Source organism: Diadema antillarum, unplaced genomic scaffold (genome assembly GCF_040938485.1).
Source record: "Diadema antillarum isolate AM-2024a unplaced genomic scaffold, OU_Dant_1.0 seq00001715_RagTag, whole genome shotgun sequence".
NCBI lineage: Eukaryota > Metazoa > Echinodermata > Echinoidea > Diadematoida > Diadematidae > Diadema > Diadema antillarum.
In genome coordinates, this window is record NW_027272404.1 from 494,261 (window position 1) to 518,861 (window position 24,601).

Below are 24,601 nucleotides of genomic sequence, written 5' to 3' on the forward strand. Positions count from 1 at the left end.
TACACATCTTGAGGGGGCCGACATTGTGTTCCAACTCCTGGAATGCTGCGATGAAGCCCTCAGGAAGGATCTCACCAGAACCTACGGAGTGCTCACCTCTAGCGACGAGCCCACCATCCTGCAGCGCATCAAGACCCTTGCTGTACGCCAGGAAAATGTGAAGGTGGCAAGGGTACAACTGCAGCAGATGCAGCAAGACCGTGACGAGCCAGTTCGTGCCTTCGCTGCTCACCTCAGGGGCCAGGCTGGTGTATGTGGCTTCCAAATCGGTTGGGAACGTGGTGCCCAGGTTGATTACAGCACTGCAATGTGCCCAGGTTGATTACAGCACTGCAATGATAAGGGATGCGTTGATCAGGGGGCTGGCTGACGAGGAGATAAAGTTAGACATCCTTAGTGAAGCTCAACAGGACATGCCCTCTGAGACTGCCTTTTGGTACGTGGAGGCCAAGGAGAGTGGAAAACGTTCAGCTGGTCATCTCCATGGTGGTGGTCCCATTATGTCAACTACCGCCACAACCAGTTCCTACAGACGAAAGGAAAAAGACCACCTGCAGAGTCCCCAGGGGGCTCCATGAAGACAACCCCTACCCTGTGGCCACTACAGTAAATTTGGACACGGTGAGGTGAACACCACACGGCGAATATGTGCTGCAAGAAGTGTAACCTGCGACCAGCCAAGCCCCCACGCCTTCCCCGCCGAATGATGCGACAGCTGCCTTTGAGGCCTTATGCTCCATCGAGGAATCTGGTCCCAGGTCAGTCCTTGCCATCACGCTTGACCACCACGTCTACGACGAGTTTTGTGACTCATGGGAGAAATGGGCCTCGGACCCTCAACCCCTTGTCAATGTCATTGTCCAGGCTTTCCCTGCGGACACTCATGCCCTCGGCTTTCCCGCCGCATTTGTCAGCCCGACTGACGCCGTCTCATGCCCTGCCATTGCTGATACTGGATGCCAAACCTCCCATGGTTGGGCCTGCACTCGCCACCTCATTCCTGTCTCCATGAGGATGAATGCTGCCAATAGCCAGCGCGTCACAATCTTGGGGGTCCTCGCCCTTCGGGTCTCCAGCACTGGCCCGTCAGGGGAGATTCGCCAGACACACCAGCTCGTATACTTTAGTGACTCCACCGACAGGTTGTTCCTCTTCAATCAGGCATGTGTTGCCCTGGGAATCATCTCGGAGGACTTCCCCACTGTAGGGGGTGTGCTCGGCCCTCGCATTGATGAAGAGGATTCATCCCCTATCACGTTGCAACCGGACAGTACCCCCATACCTGATTGCCCATGCCCACGACATGAGGCCCCACCCCAGCCCCTTCCCACTTCCCTTCCCTTCCCTTCCCTTCCCGGCAACCGAGGAGAACCGTGCAAGACTTGGAGACTGGCTCCTTGAGTACTACTGGTCCAGCACTTTCAATGTGTGTAATCACCAGCCCCTGCCGATGATGTCTGGTCCCCCTATGCGCCTACTCGTGGAACCGGGCGCCAAACCAGTGGCTCACCACACCGCCATACCCATCCCCGTCCATTGGCAGGATGAAGTGAAGAAGGGCCTTGATCAGGATGTCCAACTCAGTGTTCTCGAATCTGTCCCAGTAGGCACCCCCGTCACATGGTGCCACCACATGGTCATCTGTGCGAAGAAATCAGGTAAGCCCAGGCGTACGGTTGACTTCCAGGCACTCAATGGCTATGCCACCCGCGAGACCCACCATATGCAAACCCCGTTCCACCAGGCCCGTGTGGTTCCACCTAACACGTACAAAATGGTGTTTGATGCATGGAATTACAGCATTCCCCTTGATGAGTGGGACCGCCATCTCACCACCTTTATCACCCCGTGGGGTCACTATCGCTACCTCGTGGCCCCACAGGGGTACATCGCTTCGGGGGACTGCTATAGCCGCCAGTTTGATGACATCGTGGCAGACTTCCCAGCAAAGACAAAGTGTGTGGACGACACACTCATGTAGTCGGCTTGATGTATGTGGTCGCAACGGCATCACCTTGAACCCATCCAAGTTTGCCTTTGCACAGCAGACCGTCTGCCCCTGCCCGCGCTTCCTCCAGGCCATCGGCAAATTCCCTGCACCAAAGAACGTCACCGATGTCTGCAGCTGGTTTGGCCTGGTGAACCAGTTCGACCAGTATGTCATCAGGGTGGATGGCTCAGGACATGTCACACTCTGTAACAGGAAGTTCCTCTGCAAATACCAGCCGGTTATCCCTCGGGTGACCCTCACCACATACCCAGGCCCCTCCATGGTCTCGCCTCCACCTCATGCCATTCACCTCACAACGACGGGTCATGATAAACCACCCTTCCCCACAACAGAGGGCACACTCCCCTTGGCACTCCGGGACACTTGGCACTCCGGGACAGGCCCAGTGATCAGCCCGTCTCCGGCTCATGGGACCATGCCCCATACCCCGCAGTCACCTGTGGACCTGGAATCACACTGCCGTCTCCCCCCCCCCCCCCCCCCCTCTGTCCGTGTTCTCCTTCCATTCAATGCCCCGGGACGTAAGGAGGAGCCTCTCCCTGCAGCACCAGATGCTGACCCTTCCCCTCCCACGCTCCGGCGCTCTACACGACGGCGGGCTCCACCGGCTCATCTCCGTTACTGATCAGACTTTTCATTGTTCTTTCATCTCGTTAGATGGACATTATTTGTTGGTTAACTTTTTTGCGCGTTGTACTTCAGTTGACTCTTTTACTTGTTGCTCAGTTCCTTGTTATTCAGTCTTTCTGGTATCCACGTTTTATTGCTCCGAAAGACTTGGGGGGGGGGGGCATAGATGATTATTCTTATTACTTGATATATCTCTTACCTATTGTAGCCCCCATTGGACTTAGTGTGATTATTGCTTGATTTGAACAATTGGACATTGATAGCAAAGAGCAAAACTCATCTAGTCATGTCCAATATTCTAATTTTAGGATTGGCCATTGGAATGCACGTTCTATGAACAATAAAATGACCATGCTCTGTGACCTCATTCTGGACAGTGACTTAGATTTGATGATTATAATTGAGTCATGGCTAAGAGGGGATTTTCGAGATGATCATATCCTAACTGACATTACCACCACGCTACCTAACTACCACATCCAACATGTCCATTGGCACTCACATGGTGGAGGTATATGTATCATTCACCGCACCAGCCCGAAGATCACTTTGAACAACACTCCTGTCTTCACGACATTTGAGCACATGGACCTCACTATTTGCATCTCTCCATCTATAGTTTTCAGACTTTGTGCTATCTACTGTCCACCACCATCTGTGAAGAACAAACTTACCTTTGAAGGATTTGTTCATGAATTTTTTGTGCTGCTCGAATCTGTTCTAGTTCATTGCCATCAGCCACTGTTGATAGAGGATGTTAACCCTATCTGTGTCACGGGCCGATTAAATCGGCCCAAAGTCTGCAATAGAAATGCTTCAGCCAATATAATCGGCCCTATTTTGATTGACAGATTACTTCAAAGGCTATAACACTACCGTTCTGTAAACTCATTTGTGATTGGCTAATAGTGTAAGGAAACGATATCCAGTGTGAAAAAAGCTACCCCACCTTCAACCAATCAGGAAAGCCTTCTCAAAGTCCAAGAAATTGTGGTGGCCCCGCCCATGTGTATATTTGCATTCAGACTGCAATGTATTGTGTACAGTTTTGCCACAGGCTTCTTGTGTGGAGAACTTACACGAATCTGTATGAAGAGCTCAGTTGCAAAAGGTACTACATCCATTACCCATCAAAATCCACTTTTTGGTCTTGATGTACTCATTTTTACGACCTCTTTACACCTATACTAACGAAAAGTTGAATTTCCAACCAGAAAGTGTTTAAAAATTACATTTAAAAATCAGTTCGATTTCAAAAGGTACTACATCCATTTTATTTGGGTTGCAAAAGGTACTACATCCACTCCAATGACATCATCATGAAATTGACCAATCAGAGAACAGCATTGGCTTGACCCTTTACCATTGTCTACTGACTTTAATCTGTAAACAATGGAAGTTGGCTTTTGGCTTTTTGGCTCTCTGTTAAAATCACCAGGCAAATCTGACCAATATTTTGAAAAACTCATCACATTTCGATCAAGCAATGTAGGAAAATAAAGGAGAACTCATTGATAAAACAAACCATGCCAGGAGAAGGATCTTGAAATAGAAGCAGTCAACAAGAGTAAAGGAGAAACGATGGAGAAACTGGAGAAATTACGCGACTCTCATGTAGTCCCACGTACTGCATTTACTGTTAGTTACCGGTACCATGCATTACTGCTAGGGTGTTGAGTTTGAGCCATAAATTGTCCCCAGAATAAAGTACAGACACTTTGTAGGTATGGTCTATTTCTTACATAAATAGCTTCACAGCTAATAAGTGTTTGACAACTAGTCTGTTGCTTTTGACTTCAGATGTACTTGTTTTCTTTTTTTCTGGACGCATCCAACGATTTTTAAGAGTTGTCTATTGGCATTGCTGTTGCAACATGTTCAGAATGGAAAGTTAGAATGTTCAACTACGAACCAGATGTAACGTTAGTGTGCACTCAGCATGTTTGTACTGTAACCTGAAATCCACTTCAACTTCGTGAACTTGGAATACAGCAAACTTGGAATATTTACCTTTGAGCTAGTTGCCGTAAAACTGTTCGGTGTGAATGTTTTTGGATGAACTTTGGAAATGTTGCATCTCCAATCTTTGGAAATGAACTGGAGCATCTATTGGTAAGTTAAAAATCTGAAACGTGCCAAGATTCATTTGTAGATGTCTTATGAGTATTTCATGTTATTAACACTGCTCTGTGACTATGATACCGGCCTAGCAATTAACAGTAGCAGCATGTTAGCACTAGCAGTATCATCGCATGCACCACTCGCACCAAGCCCACGGCCGATTGGTGTGCTACATCCCCGCGACTACAGTACATGTATCGAGTCAAATACTCAGTACATGTACTACGTAGTTGAGCGCTTGTACTCGCACTCGTGCCGCTCGCTACATCGCTTATCGTACGCTGGCATAGCAAGCTATAGTAGCAGAGGCTCTGGATGAAAACAGCGACCTTGTGTATTAACCCGCTGCGGAGCGCGAATTCAAGAACCCGTGAATATGTTTTTGATACGCTCAGCGCGTATGTTTTCGAGATGCTCAGTGCGAAAAATTAATCACACAAAAATATTGACGTTTACAGTATCTCGAAAATAACTCAAGGTATCATCATGAAACTTATTTCATACTTATGCATGTTCTACCTAACAGTGATTCTCATTGGAACTTTAAGGTCAAAGGCCAGGTTTAAAGGACAAGTTCACCTTCATAAAGATAAGGATTGAGAGAATGCAGCAATATTAGTAGAACACATCATTGAAAGTTTGAGGAAAATCAGACAATCCGTTCAAAAGTTATGAATTTTTGAAGATTTTGTGCAATACCCGCTGGATGAGAAGACTACTACAGTGCATGAATAACTTAGATGTCACGTGCGTACAACAATATAAGGAAAATATAAAGAGAATTTCACAAAATTCCATCTTTTGAAACAAGGCAATCGCCGAATTGTGTCTCGCCCATTCGCGTACAAGGAATTAATATTTTTTATAACTCCCACAAGTTAATTGACCTGCTTATGACCTTTGACCTTGTGGTGACCTTCAACACCCTAAGGGACATTCACCATCCAAGTTTGGTCACAAACAGACAAAGGGATCAAAAGTAATGAGCCATAATCGAAATGCGCCATAAAAACTTAACATTGGGCCCTAAAAATTTGTTGACCCCTTTCTGTGACCTTTGACCTTGTGATGACCTTTAACTCCCCAAGGGACATCTACCGTCCAAGTTTGGTCACATACGGACATAGGGATCAAAAGTTATGAGCCACAATCAAAACGTGCCCTAAAAAATAACATTGGGCCCTAAAAGTTTGTTGACCCGTCTGTGACCTTTGACCTTGTGACGACCTTCACCTCCCCAAGGGACATCTTCCATCGAAGTTTGGTCACAAACGGACAAAGGGATCAAAAGTTATGAGCCATAAACGAAATGTGCCCTAAAAACTTAACATTGGGCCCTAAAAGTTCGTTGACCCGTCTGTAACCTTTGACCTTGTGGTTACCTTCAACTTCCCAAGAGACATCTACCATCACCCAAGTTTGATTGCCATTGTAGCAACATGTGCTGAGTTACGTGTGATAAGAGAGTCTTGCAAGTAAACTTAAACGTATGACCTCAAATGACCTTTGACCTTATCATGTGACCTCTTACGGCACCATAACATGAAGGTACCCCTAGTGCATCCATCACCCAAGTTTGATTGCCATTGTAGCAACATGTGTCGAGTTACATGTGATAAGAGAGTCTTGCAAGTAAACTTTAACGTTTGACCTCAAATGACCTTTGACCTTATCCTGTGACCTCCAACGGCACCATAACATGAAGGTACCCCCAGTGCATCTATGACCCAAGTTAGGTTGTAATCCAAGCAACTTATGTGAAGTTATTTGTCAAAAGAGAGTCTTGCAGGTAAACTTTAACATAGAAAAGAGAGTCTTGCACATACTCTTTAATTTATGACCTCAAATGACCTTTGACATCATCACATGACCTCTGACAACACCATAACATGAAGATACCCCTAGTGCTTCTATCACCCAAGTGTGGCTGCCATTGCTGTAACAGATGCCAAGTTATGCATCATAAGAGAGTCTTGCAGGTAAACTTTAACATTTGTGACGGACGACGGACGGACGACAGACGGACGACGGACGGACGACGGACGGACGACGGACGTCGACGGACGGACGACGGACGGACGACGGACGACGGACGGACGCCATTTGGATCCCTTAGTCTCGCCTTCACCTCCGGTGGGCGAGACAAAAAGTACACATTCCCCTGACTTGTTACCGACAAATGTTATGGGTAATATTATTCCCCCTGCCTTTAGAAAGAGGCAAGTCAAGTGCTCTTTTATTATGCGAAAAAAGTGAAAATATGTTGAATTTTCTTTTACATTTTCTTTATACTGTTGTACGCATATGACTCACAAGCTGTAGTAGTCTCCTCATCCAGCGGTTCCAACACAAAAATTTTAAAAATTCATAACTTTTGCATCGATTGTCCAATTTTCCTCAAACTTTCACTGATGCGTTCTACTAATATTGTTGCATTTTCTCAATCCTTATGTTTATGAAGGTGAACTTGTCCTTTAAATGCTAATATTTTGCCATTTAATACTGAAATCACACTTTTTCTCCATACCTTGTAAATTACTCAATGCATAGATTTATAAAAGGGTCAGAAGTCAAGTAAAAATCCTCAAATTCCCAAATACCTGCACTCTGACAACTTAGTCATTCATCCAATTAAACCTAGTACAAGGAAAGTGAACATTCAGCACATTTGTGACAAACCTGTCATTTTAATATTTTGCCAGTTATGTGAAACTGTCATATTACACATTGTCAAGACATCGTACTATGGACCTATTAGGAGAACCATGCATTATGGCGGAGGCATACCAGTCGCCGTAGCGACTTTCTAAATTTTCTTTGTTTTAATCGATTCCCCCAGTCATAGTACTGTAAACGTGGAAATTTTCGCGGTACATTAATTTTCGCGGATTTCGCGCTACGTTCGGCTAGCGCGAATTCAAAAACGCGCGAATATATCTTCACAATTTTCTATGCACATTTTGAACGGGATGAATTGTGTGCGCTTCGTCGTTGATACTGCTACGTAGTACACTGTACAGGCACGTTTACGCTACTAGTACTGTGCGAAGAGACGATAGATTGCTGTGTACTGTAGCATGCATGTGTGCACCGCACGCACCGATGCTACATTCCCCCGTGACTACGGTACTACAGTCACAGCTGTACTACGTATTTGAGTGCTTGTACTCGCAGTAGAGCCGCTCACTACGTCGCTTGTCGTACGCTGGCATAGCAAGCTATGTAGCAGAGGCTTTGGATGAAAGCAGTGAATGTGTACTACAGTAAAGTAACCTGCTGCGGTGCGCGAATTTAAGAACCCGCGAATATGTTTTCGAGCCGCTCAGCGCGAAAAATTAATCGCGCGAAAATATTGACGTTTACAGTATGGTCTAAATGGATACCACGGTATCTGTATTTCATAATTCCCCCTATCTGTTTTATCACAGGACTTGCAGCTGTACGAGCGTGCTTTTACGCAGACCCCATCATCATATTTCTTTCATTATGACCATAGCTCAATTCTAATGTATATAGACCTTTGTGCTTATACTGAGACAAACTGTTGTACATTCTGTTGAAGTTACATGTAATTTATGCCTTGTATGATTTTAGTATTGTATGATCATATTTTTTTGTGTGTGCTATTTGTGAGAAATATGAAAATAAATTGAAGTTGAAAAATCGAAATTGAGATTTCCACCTGTCTGGACTGTTTGCCCTGTTACAAACTTTGGTCAAAATTATTTTTCTTTGAGGGCACATTTTGCAGATTGCACTTCTAAGAACTTTCTATCAATATTGGCTATTGATTTGTTTCTTGTTTGATTCTCATACAGTAACTGTCAAGCCATCATTGTCTGCTACAAGAAGAAAAACAACGGAGAATAAAGAGGATGTTATCAAAAAACTAGATGTGAGTCGATATGTAAGAAAGAGCAAGATTATGCTGCACCTTGTCACTCAAGTATGATTTGTGTGTGTGTGTGTGTGTGTGTGTGTGTGTGTGTGAATCATTAAAGGGATTGTACAGTTATGGTTGAGACCTAATTTCAGGTTTCTAACATTTTTTGGTGAGATAATGAGAAACCTCTTATAAAATATGAAAGAGCATGTAATTCTATGAGGAATTCAACGTTTATTTGATGAAAATTGGTTTTGAAATGGCTGAGATATAAAAAAAGAGCGATTCTAATAAAGTGTGGGACCCACACTTTATTACGATCGCTTTGTTTTACTTTGTTTTTTGATGTTTCGGTCATTCCAAACCCGATTTTTGTCAAATAAACTTTGAATTCCTCTTAAAATGGTATGTTCTGTACTATATCATAAGTGTTTTCTTGGTATCTCGCAAAAAGTTAAAAACCCAATTCTCATCTCCACCAAACTGTACTATCCCTTTAAAGTGCTTTCCACATCATGGTCAACACAAGTTGACTTTTTGTAATTGGAGTGAAATCAGGTGATCAGAGCGATAGGAGTGCAATCAGAATTTTATATAGAAAAGAAAGTTATGGAATATTAAAGTCTAATGTTTTTAAGTCCTGGTAGTGTGGGGAAACCATGGAGTGGGAAGGTGGGCACAGCTTGGATTTATTTGAGAATACCTGTAACAAATTTTGTAAAGCTTTATCACTGATCACTAGAAGTACACAGACAGCTGAAGAATCTTGACTGGAGTTGACTGTTGCCAATGAGCATACTCTTCAATGCACATATTCGCTGACACATGGCTAACTGATGCGGTTTGTGGTTTTTGAGTGCCTGTGGTGGAAAGCAAAATCAGTTGGACCACCCATATTTCTACATGCTACTGGGGCTTTAATAGCATACATTCAAATGGAAGAGGCGATAATGACACCTCCTTACCTACACTGTATCTCCTAATGGTGTCTCCACAGTCATATTATTACAATACAGGAATGCTGTTATAAGGAGATTGTCAGTTCCAGGTGATTTTTCTCGTTGTATCCGAACACTTGGGGAAAGTACACTGTATAAACATGCTGTGGTAAAATTGGGTTGCTTGTATTGAGTAATATGACGGCGCATACTCCTTGGTTGCGTTCTATTTGGCAGTGGCAGTTGTTAGTCACTGCCTGCATACAATTCAGACAATAAAATGGAGAATGGAGTCTGTCTGGCTTTAAAACAGTGTGTGATTTTGCCTGCTGTTTCATTCAGTTTAAAAAAAAATGCTGTTTTATCCGCACAAATTCACCATTGTTTTGCTTTGTTTTCAGACCCGAAAATGATTTCTGATAAATGAAACTTTGAATTCCCATAGGCAAACACGCAAAGGTAGTTGGGACCAGAAGATTTATCCCATTATATTAAAGCGAATTCTCGTATCCGATCTCATTATAACGGGACTCCCCTGTATTTTTTTTTTCATTCAGATGGTTAAATACCAACAGCTGCCCGTTTCTCCCTAAAAGTAAGCATTAGTACTTGTAACATATTATGCATCAGCACAATAATTTCATGCAACTGATACTTCACAGTGTTATTGAATTCAGCAGAAAAGAAGGGAAATATTGTGAAAATTGTTTTATAGTTGAAAGGAAGACGTGTGAGGTGATGACATCATCACTCCTGCCAATTTTAGGGGCTGCTGCTGCTATATTGTAAAGCAAGGAGGGGACACAACATGCTTTACCCCTCAGTATAATATGCCATGTGTTCTTTGGCTCCTTAGTTCACATTTATTGGTGGCTGCTGCACTAATGGCTCATTCCCATCAACTGATACATGTCTTGTCAATGTTTCAAAGGAATTAGAGCAGAAGGAAGAAGGTGCCAAGTCTGGTGAAGAGGAAGAGGAGGATGAAGCAGGAGAAGGAGAGGAGGAAGAGGAAGAAGAATACTATGATGAAGAAGAACAGGAAGAGGTATTCATACATACTGCAATATTTGTGGCCTGAGCTTCATCTTGTCAAGAAAATCCTTCGGAATTCATGTCCCTGTGTAAAGTATCATGAATGCACAACCCTTTTCAGCTCACCTGAGCCAAAGGTTCAAGTGAACTATTGCAATTGTTCATTGTCTGGCATCTGGTGTCTAGCGTCCAGCATCCAGCATCCAGCATGCGTCCTGCTAAAACTTCATACATTTCTTTAAACTTAGTCTTGAAAAGCCAATGGCAGATTTGACCAAACTTGGCATATAGCATCCCTAGAGGATAGGATCTCAATTTACAAGTCTTCTTATCTAGAACCTTAAGGGATATACTCAGCTAACTTTATAGTGCTGTAAGTACTTTCCAGTAGATTGGTGGCTATAGCTACCAATTTAAGGGCCAGTATTCACATTTTCATCTTCTTTCTGAAAGTACATGATCAAATTTTCTACATACATGTACTTGGCAGGTGTTTTTGCCAGTGCGATAGAATATACTAAGGACACCATCCCCCTGGAGGCCCTCAAAGCTGCACCCCTCCCCCCCCCCCCCCCAAGTTTGCCATGGTCTTTGGTAATAGTCTTAAAAAATGCATGGAAGATGAACTTGGGATACTCAGATGTGCGAGAGTTCTATAGCATTATGGCTAGGGTGATAGAAAAAATATCTGTAGGCCTACATACACTTTTGTATGAGCGCATGCCCAACTCCTGTGCCCCCAGGGGTCCCAGAACCCCCAAATTAGAATATCTTTGAAAAAAAAAAAAAACTAAGTACATATCGTTTATGACTGCATTTATGCCCCTGTTTTAAGTCCGGGAAGGTGGGGGGGGGGGGGGGGGGGGGGGGGGTGGGGGGGGGGGGGGACTTATGTGGGACCAATTTGCTCATTTTAATCTTTTTTTTTTGAAAACACATTTTGAAATTTGCAGCCAAGCTTGGCAGGGATTATTGCTAGGGTGACAGTATATGCCTTTGTATGTAGGGTCTTTACAGGGAACCCCTGAACCTCCAAATTAGAAGATCTTCAAAGAAAAAAAAATTTTGAAACTAGATATGCCCTGAGTAAATGCATTACTGTAAAAGGGGATATTTTAGCATGACAAATTTTTTGCGCTGGGTCGGGTAAGAAGAGTTGTATGTTTTTTTAATTTTGTGGAATCAAGACATCAAGTACTGGAACATATAGCAAGCAAAAATATTCACATGCTTTTATTTTTGCGCTAATTTCTGGTTGCGCGAAATGCCGGAAAATTTCAACACTGCAAAAATTTTCACTGTTTCAGTAGCGAGTGTACTTTCAACTTTGGGGACCAAACTTGATGCCAGTTTTCACATTTCAATCTTCTGTTTGAAAATGCAAGATCAAATTTTCTACAAACTCAGCAGGTATTATCATCTGTGTGATAAAACATAATACTGTATGTACAAACAGATACCATACTCCCTTCCCCTCCAAGTTTGTTACATACAGTTGTATTATGTTATAGGTTATAGTCTGCAAGCATACATGGAAAGTGAATTTACAATACTCAAGTGAGCATTAGACCCCTGAATCTTTTATTTTTCACTGCAAGGGGATTTATGACAACTAGCTATTGTGTATGGCCCAGCAATGACCCACCTTTAAAATGTGCTAAAATTCATGTGCGCGCACACACGCACACACACACACACACACACACATACACACATACACATAGATTGCTATAACTTTAAAGTCATTTTCACTAGCCTTTTTTCCTTCATATTATTAAAATGTAGTATGTTTAATCTGTATCTGGGCAGTTATCCCTTGAGCAACTACTCGCCGGATCACTACCACCCAGATAATTACCCCCCAGGGCTCTGATCCCCACTGGGGTAACTTACTACCCCCCCCCCCCCCCCCCCCCCTTGATAACTACCCCTGGATAACTACCCACTGGACAACTACCCTCCTAGGACAATTACCCTCTAGGGCAATCCCCCCCCCCCCCTCCCAAAAACTACTACCCAGTTGTAATTTTTCTAGAGGTTTGTATTACATGTGCCATATTAGAAGACAAAGCTCATGTACGTTTGAAGGCTCCTTTCTCTTGCACTGTCATCATTCACTCTTTTTGCATTCAATTTATTACTGTTTTAACACATAAGATGATAAACATAAGAAAATGAGAATTGATTTCACAGCAAGTCATATTCCCTTATCATAAGAGAGGGGGCCCTCGATATTAAGCCATGATTTCTGATAGGATCTAAGCACCGTATCATGAAAGTTGTCAGCCCTGACAAGTTGTCAGTCTCTGACAATTACCATAGTAATGGCATTCGTTGTAGGTCCATGGTAACCAGAGACTCCAACCCAAAGCACCTCCTGATCTGGAGATTCTCCCGCCTGAAACCCCTAGCAAACGGGAGACTCAAAGTTGATGTGTGCGAAGCGCGAAATTCCCAGGGTTCTAGATGCTCTCTGGTGCTAGCTAAGGCTTATTTTTTCAACATACGATAGAAATAAGTAAGAAATCCTTTCCAACGGGAGACAAAGAGCCAGGGCGGGAGAAATTAAATCTCAAGCAGGAGAACGGGAGACTTTGCAAAAATGGGTTTTCGGCGGGAGATCTCCCGTCGAAAACGGGAGAGTTGGAGTCTCTGGGTAACAAGTCAGGCACCATAGCTTCTCAGCCAATCAGAACCCATGATTTTACTGGAATTATCAGAGACTAACAACTTGTCATAGCTGGCAACTTTCATGAATCAGTGCCTTGATCTGTCGTAGAGTATAATTACAGTTGAACCTCTCTTATCCGGCCTCCCTTTATCTGGATCTCTCTATTATACGGACGCAATCTCACCGTGATTTTTCTCTTTTATTTTAATAATTACGGGAGGAGAGGGGGATTCCCAACTCAATCTAACCATGGCGACCTACAGTCGACTTTGTCGAGCCGTGATGATCAAATTTTGAAGTGTAGTATCGTCGACTCGTACTGTTTATTTTCAAGATCTACTTGATACATTTCTTAATAATTATTTAGGTAAATCATCCCAAGAATTTATAAAAGAAAATGATTTCATTCTTGCAAACACGAACCTCTATTTTGGGGTCTGTTACTGAGTGTAACAATGAAAAGGTTGCAGTATACACATGTACTGATGTAGCCCATTGTAGTACCACATTGTGGTACTACATGGGCTACATCAGTACATGTGTATGTATATGTACATGTTTAAAGCATTGAGTCTCCCGTATCCGGCCAAATCCCTTATCTGGATGAACCCCGGTCCCGACTTGTCCGGATACGAGAGGTTCAACTGTACAGCTAATTGTCCATACAAGTGTGAGTGTGCTAGTTTTCAAATTAAATGTTGATACTAACAGGTGTAAAGGGATAGTATAGTACACTGTGGAGATGAGGACTGGGATTTTAACTTCCTGTGAGATACCAAGAAACCATTTATGAAATAATACAGATTATACTATTCTAAGAGGAATTCAAAGTTTATATGATGAAAATCGGGTTTGGAATGGCTGAGACATCCAAAAGCAAAGGAGACAAAGCAATATTAATAAAAGGTTGGTCCCACCTTTTATTATTTTCAGCAAATAAACATTTGAGTACCTCTTGGAATTACATGCCCTTTCATATTTCATAAGAGGTTTCTCATTAACTCACCAAAAAGTGTTAGAAACCTGATTTTTCTTTTCTTTTTGGTCTCAACCAAAACCATAAGATCCCTTAATCCGAAAAAAAAGTATGCATTTTCTTTTTGTTTTGTTTTTTTTCAATTAAAAAAACAAACAATGTTCCAAAAATACATTAACAATGGGAGGCTTAATTTTCCTGGTGCAGGATAAATGTAAGAGGGGTGATTGTTTGGGCCTAATTTTAACAAAGGAGGTAATGCTCTGTGATAACTATACTACTACAATGTAGTAGTTGTTAATGCCCAGCGATGCAGCAGGGCAATTCTGGAATGAGTGTTACGGTATATAAACAGTAATATCACATCGAAAAAATGCCTTAACACAACTGGTGGCAGTGATAGGCATTGCCCTATAGGGAATTGTCTTAGGGGGAATTGCCCTGAGAGGTTTGTTATCTTTGGGTAATTATCTTTGGGTAGTTGCACTGGGGGAATAGCCTTGGTTGCAGGGGGTTATCACGCGGGTGGTAGTTATCTAGAGGGTACTTTTCCCCATGGCAGTTATCCTGGGATTGTTGTCTGGGAGGATAGTTGTCCATGGGGTAAGTTATTGTCAAGTTATAAGCCCTGGGGGTAAGTTATGGGGGGGGGGGGCTGATTGCTCTGGAGGGTAGCTGTCTGGATTGTAGTTATTATCCAGGGCATAATTATCTGGGGTTAGTTATGGGGGGGGGGGGGGGTAGTTATCACAGAGTAGTTATCTGGGGTAAGTTATCGTGGGAGTAGTTGTCCTTAGGGGAAATGCCCTGGAGGTGATTGCTCTAGGGGGAATTGTCTGGAGTGTGGTTTTCCAGGGGGTAATTGTCCTAGACCCTTTTAATCAGTTTAACCCACAAGGATATGTACATGTCACAACTGTAGTTGACAAAATACAAATTTGTAAATCTCCATGATAAAAAAGACCAACAACAGGAACATGCCATTACAACAGTTGATGCATTAAGATAAAACATGTAACTGCAGCATGAATACATTTTGAAAATAGATGGCCAACCCATGCTTTCATTTGTTTCAGGGAACAGACTACATCTCATCTTACTTTGATCCTGGTGAAGACTATCTGGATGAAGATGATGGACTGGATGATGGCCCTGTTTATTGATTGTGCACATTCCTATAGCAGCAGAAAGGATGAAAATTCTCCAGGAGTGCCATCCAGTGCACAGTCTACTGCATCGGTCCTGTACACTGAATAAGGAATGTTTTCAATGGCACTGGTTCAGAAGGAGAAGGTGTGGTATTTTGCACATACCTTGTGACATCTACAGGTGATAACATGCTACGCTAACTAAATGATGACATGATCCATGCATCAAATGAAGGTAGTGCATAGTTTATGTGAAGTGTGTGCATAGTTTTTAAACAGCATAACATGAGGGCATATCAGAGGGCAACTAATTTTGTTTGATGAGAGCTGGAATGTCCAGCAGTATGAGCACATTGTAGTTCTGAATTGCTTGATGTGGCAGTATTTCTTTGGAAATGAGAGTAACATGAGAGTTTGTGTTGAAATGAAAAGAGTGATAAGCAGCTGGACAAAATGATGATAGCTGTGATGTGAAATCTTGCCCTTGCAAGAGAAAAAGAAAACACCTTTGCCAAAAATAGTGCTACAGCTCATGTGAAAGGGTTTTAGCTACAGTTGTCAAGCTTCTTGTCAACCAGATTAGGTATACCAGTGAGTTTAATGTGCATCTTAACTTGTGGTCTGACTCTTTTGTGGTCCAGCACAACTTTTCCACAAGGTCTTATATGCTGGTAGTAATAGTATCCCCCGAACAGTTTGGAGGATACTATGGATTTGGCCTTGTCGCCCGGCCCCTGGGTCTGTCGCTGCCGCTACATCCACCACAGAGATTTTCATGTGAGTGCTCTACCGGCTTCAGTTCTTGGATCATCTTCAAATTTGGGATGAAGGTGCATTATAGTAAAACAAAGATGCCCTTTGTTGTAGGTGGTGGCGCCCATGCTTGTTCCATCTTTATACACAAAAAGGTAAATTTTTCAGGGTCTGCTTGTGTGTGCGATATTGGCCATGTTTCAGACGGGGCACTTGCCCCCAAAAATATACAGGTGTATAGATATATATATAATTTTTTTTTTTTGGGGGGGGGGGAGGGGCAAAACAAGTTTTTGCCCCTCCAATGTGCCCCTGTAACAAATAATTAATCAATTACAACATGTATTTCAAGACCAAAATGAACAATAATGGCACTTTTCTTGTCTACAGATTCATAACTGAAAAATTGCTCCAAAAATGTGATCATTTAAACTTTCAATGAATACATTTCAGACTAAAACTGAATGGCAGAGTGAAAGTATCCCACTAGTGCATGCTAGCACAGACCTAACCTATGCATGCAATGCATCTAGTGGCTCATCCACATTAAGAAATCTTAGAGGTAATGGCCAATCCCAAGATGATGAACGAGTAACACTCTAGTGACTTTATCATGAACATTTCCAAAAGTTTTGGCTCATTAATAATAGATTAACGTAAATGTGCCCCCGCAAATTATAATTATAGTCCTTGGCAATGATTTTTTTACTATGTTTAATTCACTAGAAATTTGTTTTTAATGGTCTATAAACATGACTTTTATATTATGTTTTTACAAAAAGTCCCTACCATGGGAGGGGGTATCCCCCCTCCCACACCCGCCCCCCTCGCCAAGGATCTCACACTGTCACATAAATGTGCCGCCGTAAGTTATGTATTCATGATCCTTCGCAGTGATTTTTTTTTTTTGCTATGTTTGATTCCCTATGTGTTTTTAAGTTCTCTATAAACATGACTTTTATATTATGTTTTTACAAAAAATCCCTGCCCTACCCACACCCTACCCTACCCACACCCACCCCCTGCTTAGTCACTTCACTCCCTCGCCGAGGATCTCACAATGTCACATAAAAGTTAATGTGCCCCGTTGAGATTTTGCCCCCCCCCCCCCAAAAAAAAAAAAACCAACCAAAAACAACAACAACAACAATAAACAAAACAAAACAAGTGTTCTAGCATTTGGTTATAAGCATTTTAGCTCATCTGAGCTGAAGACTTGTGTGGACCATTACAGATTCAATCATTTACTTTCAAGAATAGATGATTAGCTTTAGAAAATTAATATTATTAGATTCAAGGGCTCGAGCAACCTGTTACAATCACTTTTCCATTGTGCACATGTACACTGGGAGTTGTCCATTGACTGTTTAAAATTTCATTTCCTTTTAGTAAAACTCAGATTTACCCGTATTTGGCAATCATCATTACAAGGGGCTTGAATTGCAACTTTTTTAGAATGTTACAGATGGTCCCAAAGGATAGAGCTAACAAAAAGTTTGCAAATTTTAGTTTTCTTTTTCAGATTTAGAAACACAACCAAGTCATATTGAATTGTGATATTTTCATAGGTGGACAATATAAGTTGTCCATGATAGCAGTAGTGGTGACTTAGTACTAGTATATGTGCTTATGGGGACAACTGTAATGGGGTTAATGCATGTAGTAATAAATTTACATTTTAATCGTCTTCTTTATAATACATGATCAGATATTCGTCAAATCTGGCATCATGCTTTTTAACATTAGGTTGATTCAAATTTGTTAAAATGGGGCAGGTAGCCTTTATGGCCCCTATTAGAGCCTTGCATGGGGCTGGATCCCACAGCTGCAACTGTGTGAGCGTCAAATGTCTATGCCAGATTCTGGGGTAATACAGCCAAGTTGTATTTTAAGATGCTTAGATACTTATAAGAAGTAAATATGGTGTTCATAAGAGTAGCAGCAGTGACCGATATTAGGTCCTTAACTTAGGTGAAGTAAAACAAGGGGTGGAGAAATTGTTTGAAGTCAGTCTGTGGCACTTCTGTCTCTTCAGAAAGACTGCCATGATTGAGAGTGCATTAATGCTTAAAATGAATGCTTCCTAAGTGTTTGAGTAAGCATATGCACTTGAATTGTACATTTGTACAAATAAATGACCACCAGTGACAAGTAAGAAAAAAGAAGAAGTTTTCAGCCTTTTATTTGTTTTGCTTTAAAGTGATTTTACCTTTTTCTTAATCATGACCAATGCTCCCAGGTTCAGGAAATTTGTGATGTGTTTACTGCAACATCAACACCTTCAGAAATTACTGAAGATTGTCTACATTCATTTGATAAACTTAGAAGTGCACATCAATGTGGATGATCATCCTCATTGATTTGTACATGTACCCTCTAAATTTGACATTTCAAATGAATGCAGAGAATTTTTGATGCTTTTGATGCTGCAGTAAAAACATCAAGAAATGTTGATCCTAACCAGGCTAGGCTTTTTTTTTTTTTACTGTTCTGTGCGATTCACAAAATACATGGAGTCATCAAGTTCCAAGATGAGAGGGGTAAAAAAAAAAATAAATAAATAAAAAATAAAATATATATATATATATATATATATATACAATATACATATATATATTATATATATATATATATACATGTATATTATATATATATATATATATATATATATATATATATACATATATGTATATGTGCGTGTGTGTGTGTGTATACAATATGTCCCCCCCAAAAATTCTTTTTTAAAGGCACACTTTCCTTTATTGCGTCATGCGCTTACTTTATTACACGCCCAGTTTTTCTTGCGTCATAATAAAATTTGCACTTTATTGTTTTAACAGTACCCATCAATTCTTTCTTTCTTTTGTGGCGTCACTCGTTAGTGCATATATCATGTGTCCAGCTAGCTTTTTGCTATTATTATTTGTATCTTGGCAACTTATGTGTCTTCTTGGTTTCTTGCATCTATTTCTCTATGTTCAGACTTACTTTGATAAAGGTCTTTGACGGAAATGTCAGTCCAATTTTTTGGCTCCTGCGGTGTTTTTGTACGTCTGTTTTTACTCTTGATATCTATTTATTACGCACCGACACAGAACTTTCATATTTTGATTACTATGTATATATATATATATATATATATGTGTGTGTGTGTGTGTGTGTATATACAATATGTCCCAATAAAATTTGCAATCAGAGTTTCGTGTTGATAACTACCAATATGATCAAACTGTCTAAATGCTACTTCAGGGTCATAAAATATAACATCTTAGCTATATTTTGCAGAAAACCCCATTCAATTTGGTCAAATGGTCACAGAGAAACGTGGATTGTTGTAAGTTATGTCATGGGTCTGATTCTTACCACGTTTGGCACATGGATGCTCTTGGAACTGCAAAATGTGTTAACACAATGGACAGAACTTGGAGGGAAGGGATTCCTGACATGTTCTACAAAACTCCTCATTTCTCTTTGACCACCGAAGCAAATCAGATGGGGTTTCCTGTAAGATGTGGGCTATGAGTTATAGTTTCATACCCTGAAATTGTATTCAGATTGATTCACTATTTTTAAAGTTATCATTGTGGAGGGTCCCGTTGTAATTTTTCTTGGGGACATCGGTAAATATCTACAATGTATATACATGTACATGTATATCACATATCCTATTGCCATAAAAATTTGGAAATCTAAGTTTGATCAATGATTCCGTCACCCTTATCTCTCCCTTATAATCAATGCATGCTAGGTACTATCAGAAAGGTTATCTGATTCTCTTTGAAATTATACCCTTCTTATTATTACACTATTGGAGATAGGGCAGTACAAATGTACAATGTACATGTATTTCAAAATACATGTATGGGATAAGGTCTAAATTGAAAGTTACAAAATGAACACACCAGTGATCATGAAGAGGCAATACAGAACATGTTCTTTTGTATGTAGTTGTGTTTTTCATTCTCATGTGGTAAGCTATGAATGGCAATTTTAAGAGAATGTCAAGCATAGGCCTGTAGTGCTGCCATATCAGGCGAGGTTGAGAGCTCATTTTGTATTTGGCTGTTCATCATACCATGTGTGAGCTATGTTCAAAAGGCCCATGCAATGGGATGTTTTAAAAAGATGTGGCAAAGAGTAAGCTGTGGGACCATTACAGAATGATGAAAACAAATTCAAAGCAACAGAAGCTGTCAAGGACCAACCCAACAGCACACGTCTGAATACAGTGCACTCCTATTATAACGAACACGGTTATAATGAAATTTTGGCTGCAACGAACTAAAATTCAGGGCCCCAAATTATCAAATAATTTTGTACACTTTCTTTGTTCCCATATGACAAAATTAATGACAGAAAGTGCCAGTCCAGAAGACTTCATTATAATGGCAGTTGCCTGTACAAACCACAACAGAACAGTAAGTCCATTACATCAGACTGCATGCTCTGCAGGATCACAGACAAATGGTACAGAGTATCCAATGAAGTGCTGTGAGGAGGTACAATTGTACAAGAGCATCTTATCAGACTGAGAAATTGCCTCCATGCTGCCCATCTCCAAACACTACAAACAGCACAGAAGGCAGCAATGACTACTCCACGCAAGCAGGCCCGCCTTCGTGGCTGCTGTGAATATCTCTGCTAGAACATTGTCATCAAAATCAACTAGAAATGTCGCTACAGCGACTGGTTATACCCCCGCCAAACAACATTTCATAAGCTTTGGTCAAAACAACATTTCATAAGCTTTGGTCAAAAAACTGAGGAAGTAGTTAAATCCGCAAAATCTTTCCTTGATCTTCTGCCATTAATATGCCGTTACCATGGCAACGTACTTTCGGGTACTGTCGAAAAATGCGTCTTGCACATCTACAACCAAAGGCACACATCTGTACCAAGTTTCATGGAAATTGGGCAAAAACTGAGGAAGTAGTTTGCAACACAAAATTTTCTATCATTTTGGCTCATAATATGTGAGCTGTTACCATGGCAACATACTTTTTGTCACTGTCAAGAAATGTGTCATGCTGACCTATATCCTAAGACAAACATTCAATATGAATTCCATGAGAATTGGAAGAACACTGATGAAGTTTTGCCATGAAGCATTTTGCCCTATATTTTACCAATAACACATGCCGTTACCATGGCAACGCACTTTTTGCCACTGTGGAAATATGTGTCTTGCACATTAACATATGCAGATGAACATCTGTACCTAATTTCATAAAAATTGATCAAAAACTGTGGGAGGAGTTCGCGACGCAAGATTTGTACCCATTTTTGCCCATAATATGCCGTTACCATGGCAACGTACTTTTGGGTACTGTCAAAAAATATGTCTTGCACATCTACAACCCAAGGCACACATCTGTGCCAAGTTTTATGGGAATCGGTTGAAAACTGAGGAAGTAGTTCGCGACGCAAGATTTGCAACGGACCGACCGACCGCCCGACCGCCTGACCGACCGCCCGACCGTCCGCTGATTCCTATATACCCCCTTCAAACTTCGTTTGGCGGGGGTATAATAATAAACATTGATGTAATTAAAGATCCCTTATGAGACAATAACTTAGATGAAAAGTCATGCAAATTAAGCCCCTGCTACTATTGACTTAATTTGTTGATGACCTTGTTAGGTTAGTGGTGAAGATTCTGTGATATTACTGTAACACCAGAAATGTTCATGTGTATTTTAATTTCACATGTCACGAGAGCCACAATTCACCAAATTAAAGTGCATGAGAAAGTTCTTGTCTACACTACATGCACTGAATGCCAGCGGCAATTTCCAGAAATTTCATGCTGCAATAAAGGCTGTCAGCTCCAAATTCAATTTAACTCATTTTTTTTTGACCTTATCCTACATATTAAGCACTGCACCTAAGGAGTAGGGTATATCAATTTTACAGATGATTGAACAAGCTTCTTTTTTTTTTGTGGATTTGTCAATTACTGAGTATCACCAAGATAGAAGAGCAATAATCGACCAAACTCAAAATTTCCAAACTTTTTTGAGGAATGCACATACAGAGATATATGTGTAGATGGATACAGAGAAAGAGTCTGGATGTGCTTCAAAAGAAGTTTAGATTGAAATACCACAGTACAAAGTTAATTCTGCACAACTCGATCCTGACTGGGCTGAAGAAAATGCATTGACAGAAGCGACATTCTCAGGAATCTAACGCACATAAGGCTATGCATAAATTGACACTCTTTTTTTTTTTTTCCAACAAATCCAATTATTTGACATACAAATGTATGTACATGCCATAGACTTATGCAGAATAGACTGCAGATATACATGCATAAATAACACAAGGACACACTGATTTTGTATCATAATCTGTCATATATTTCTTTGGACTTCATTACCTCATACTTCACTCACTCAAAGTAAGTACAGTATACACTACAGTGCACTCCCGTTATAACAAACATGGTTATAACAGGGATGATAGTGAGGTTTGTTGAAAAAATCGGAAATAAAAATTTTTTAGGTGATTTCGATACATGGAAAAAGCAAAATGTGTATAGACTTGAGAAAAAAAAATAAATCTGAAATCAGATTTAAATCTACAGAATATCATGCCTGTTATGAAATTCCGGTTACAACAAAGTAAAAATGCAGGCGGCAACGTTATCCACTCTATGTTTTTTATTGTTCATTTGTTTGATGATAACAAAATGTGGATATTTAAAAAAAAAAAAATGCCAGTCCCAAGGGCTTTGTTATAACGGGAGTCCACTGTATATAATACACCTTTATTCATGCATGTTTGCTTTATTTTGGTAGATTGTATGATGATTATTAACTAGTTATTTCACACAAGTACAAGTACAGCTTTATAGGCATTTAGATGGGAGCACACATTTGAAAAAGTGACTAGTAAGGCATAACAAATGGCAGGTGAAAAAAAATCAGAACAGAGAGATGCATTGTACATGTTTTACTATGGACATCAAGCAAGTTATAGAAAAAAATTGTTTTCAGAATGAAATGAACTCATCATGTGCATGGATTTAAGATGATGATAAGTGTCACAAACCTGTGTAACAGATTTACAAATACATGTCACATCTACAACATACATGAGAAGTGCTTGGTCCACAATTTTTGTAAAATTGAAACACACTGTACTCTGCCATAGATTTTGATTCGTAAGACGATTACACTATATGTGAGCAGTTGAATTCAAAATCATGAACCACAGTGTTGAAATGACAAATATGTATTACTCCTTTTCTGTAGAAACGTTAGTTATTTTCCATCATAGTGATGATATACATGTCCCAGGGCATTTATGTTATGGAAGGCAATAATTAACATGAGTTGTACATTTTGTGTACTTGTACAGTCTATCACTTGATTTCTAAAGTTCTTCAAATAAAACACTGCAAAATGTACTACAGATACAGTACAACATGTCAGCAACACAAAAGGAAAGTGTTTGAAAGTGCATGTGCACTGACTGATAACATTTTCAAAAGGTGAAGTTGCTGGCTCCTTCAAGATCCTACAGAACAAAATACATTGTATGGTAAACACCATGCACATCATCAAATCTGGTTACATGTGCACTAACTCCACTGCCATATACCGAAGATGCTGGCAAATATTAGCTCTTATACAGTGCACACCCATTAAAACGAATATGGTTATAACAAAAGTTTGTTACAATGAAGTAAAAATTCAGGTCCCAAAATGATAATCATTGAAGTCTTTGTTGCAAAATTGGCTTACAATGAACACCATTATAACAAAATTCTCATTATAACAAAGTCATTTCCAAATGCTATTGATAAAGAAAAACAACAGAATGTACTCTGTAACTGCAGATCGCTTATGAAGTTACATAGCAGACCAATCATTTACAGAGCATATCTGCATGGGCAAATGCTTCATATTTCAGTGTGTTTATTACTGGCTGACTGTGTCATGCACTGTTTCTGAGGAGAACTTGCATTCTTATGTGTACATGTATCATGTTAATCCGAAATGAAATGAGGTTCATTATTGCGAAACACACAAATTCCATGAATGTACATACAATGTACCTAGATGTTTGTTCGTTCCAAAATGAAATAAAGTTCATTAATCTCAATATGATAAGAATTTTTGTTATTCCGAAGGTTCATTGCTCAGAAAATGACCTTTAGTTTGTTAATCAGAAAAAGAAGAAGACATTACGGTAAGAAAAAAAAAAGCTGAGTGTACTAACAAACCTTATACAGCGCACTCCCGTTATAACGAACATGGTTATAACGAAATTCTGGTTACAACAAAATATTATTGGGTCTATGTTTTTTATTGATTATGAGTGCGGTTTTAACAAAATTTTGATATAACAAAAGAAACTGTCAGTCCCTAGGACTTCGTTGTAACGGGAGTCCACTGTACTGTTTTCAGACTAAACCTTTGGAATAACAA

General features: G+C 40.5%; 1 protein-coding gene across 1 annotated transcript in view; it reads left to right on the top strand.

Moving 5' to 3' along the window:
- LOC139711861 (DNA-directed RNA polymerase III subunit RPC7-like) overlaps positions 1-16,340 on the top strand; it is a 35,739-nt gene extending 19,399 nt beyond the window's left edge. Inside the window, exons 4-6 of the mRNA XM_071623711.1 lie at positions 8,581-8,657; positions 10,515-10,631; positions 15,342-16,340. Of these exons, the coding sequence (XP_071479812.1) occupies positions 8,581-8,657; positions 10,515-10,631; positions 15,342-15,428 (281 nt within the window). The 3' untranslated portion in view covers positions 15,429-16,340. The remainder of the gene's footprint in view (positions 1-8,580; positions 8,658-10,514; positions 10,632-15,341) is intronic.
- Positions 16,341-24,601: the final 8,261 nt, after the last annotated feature.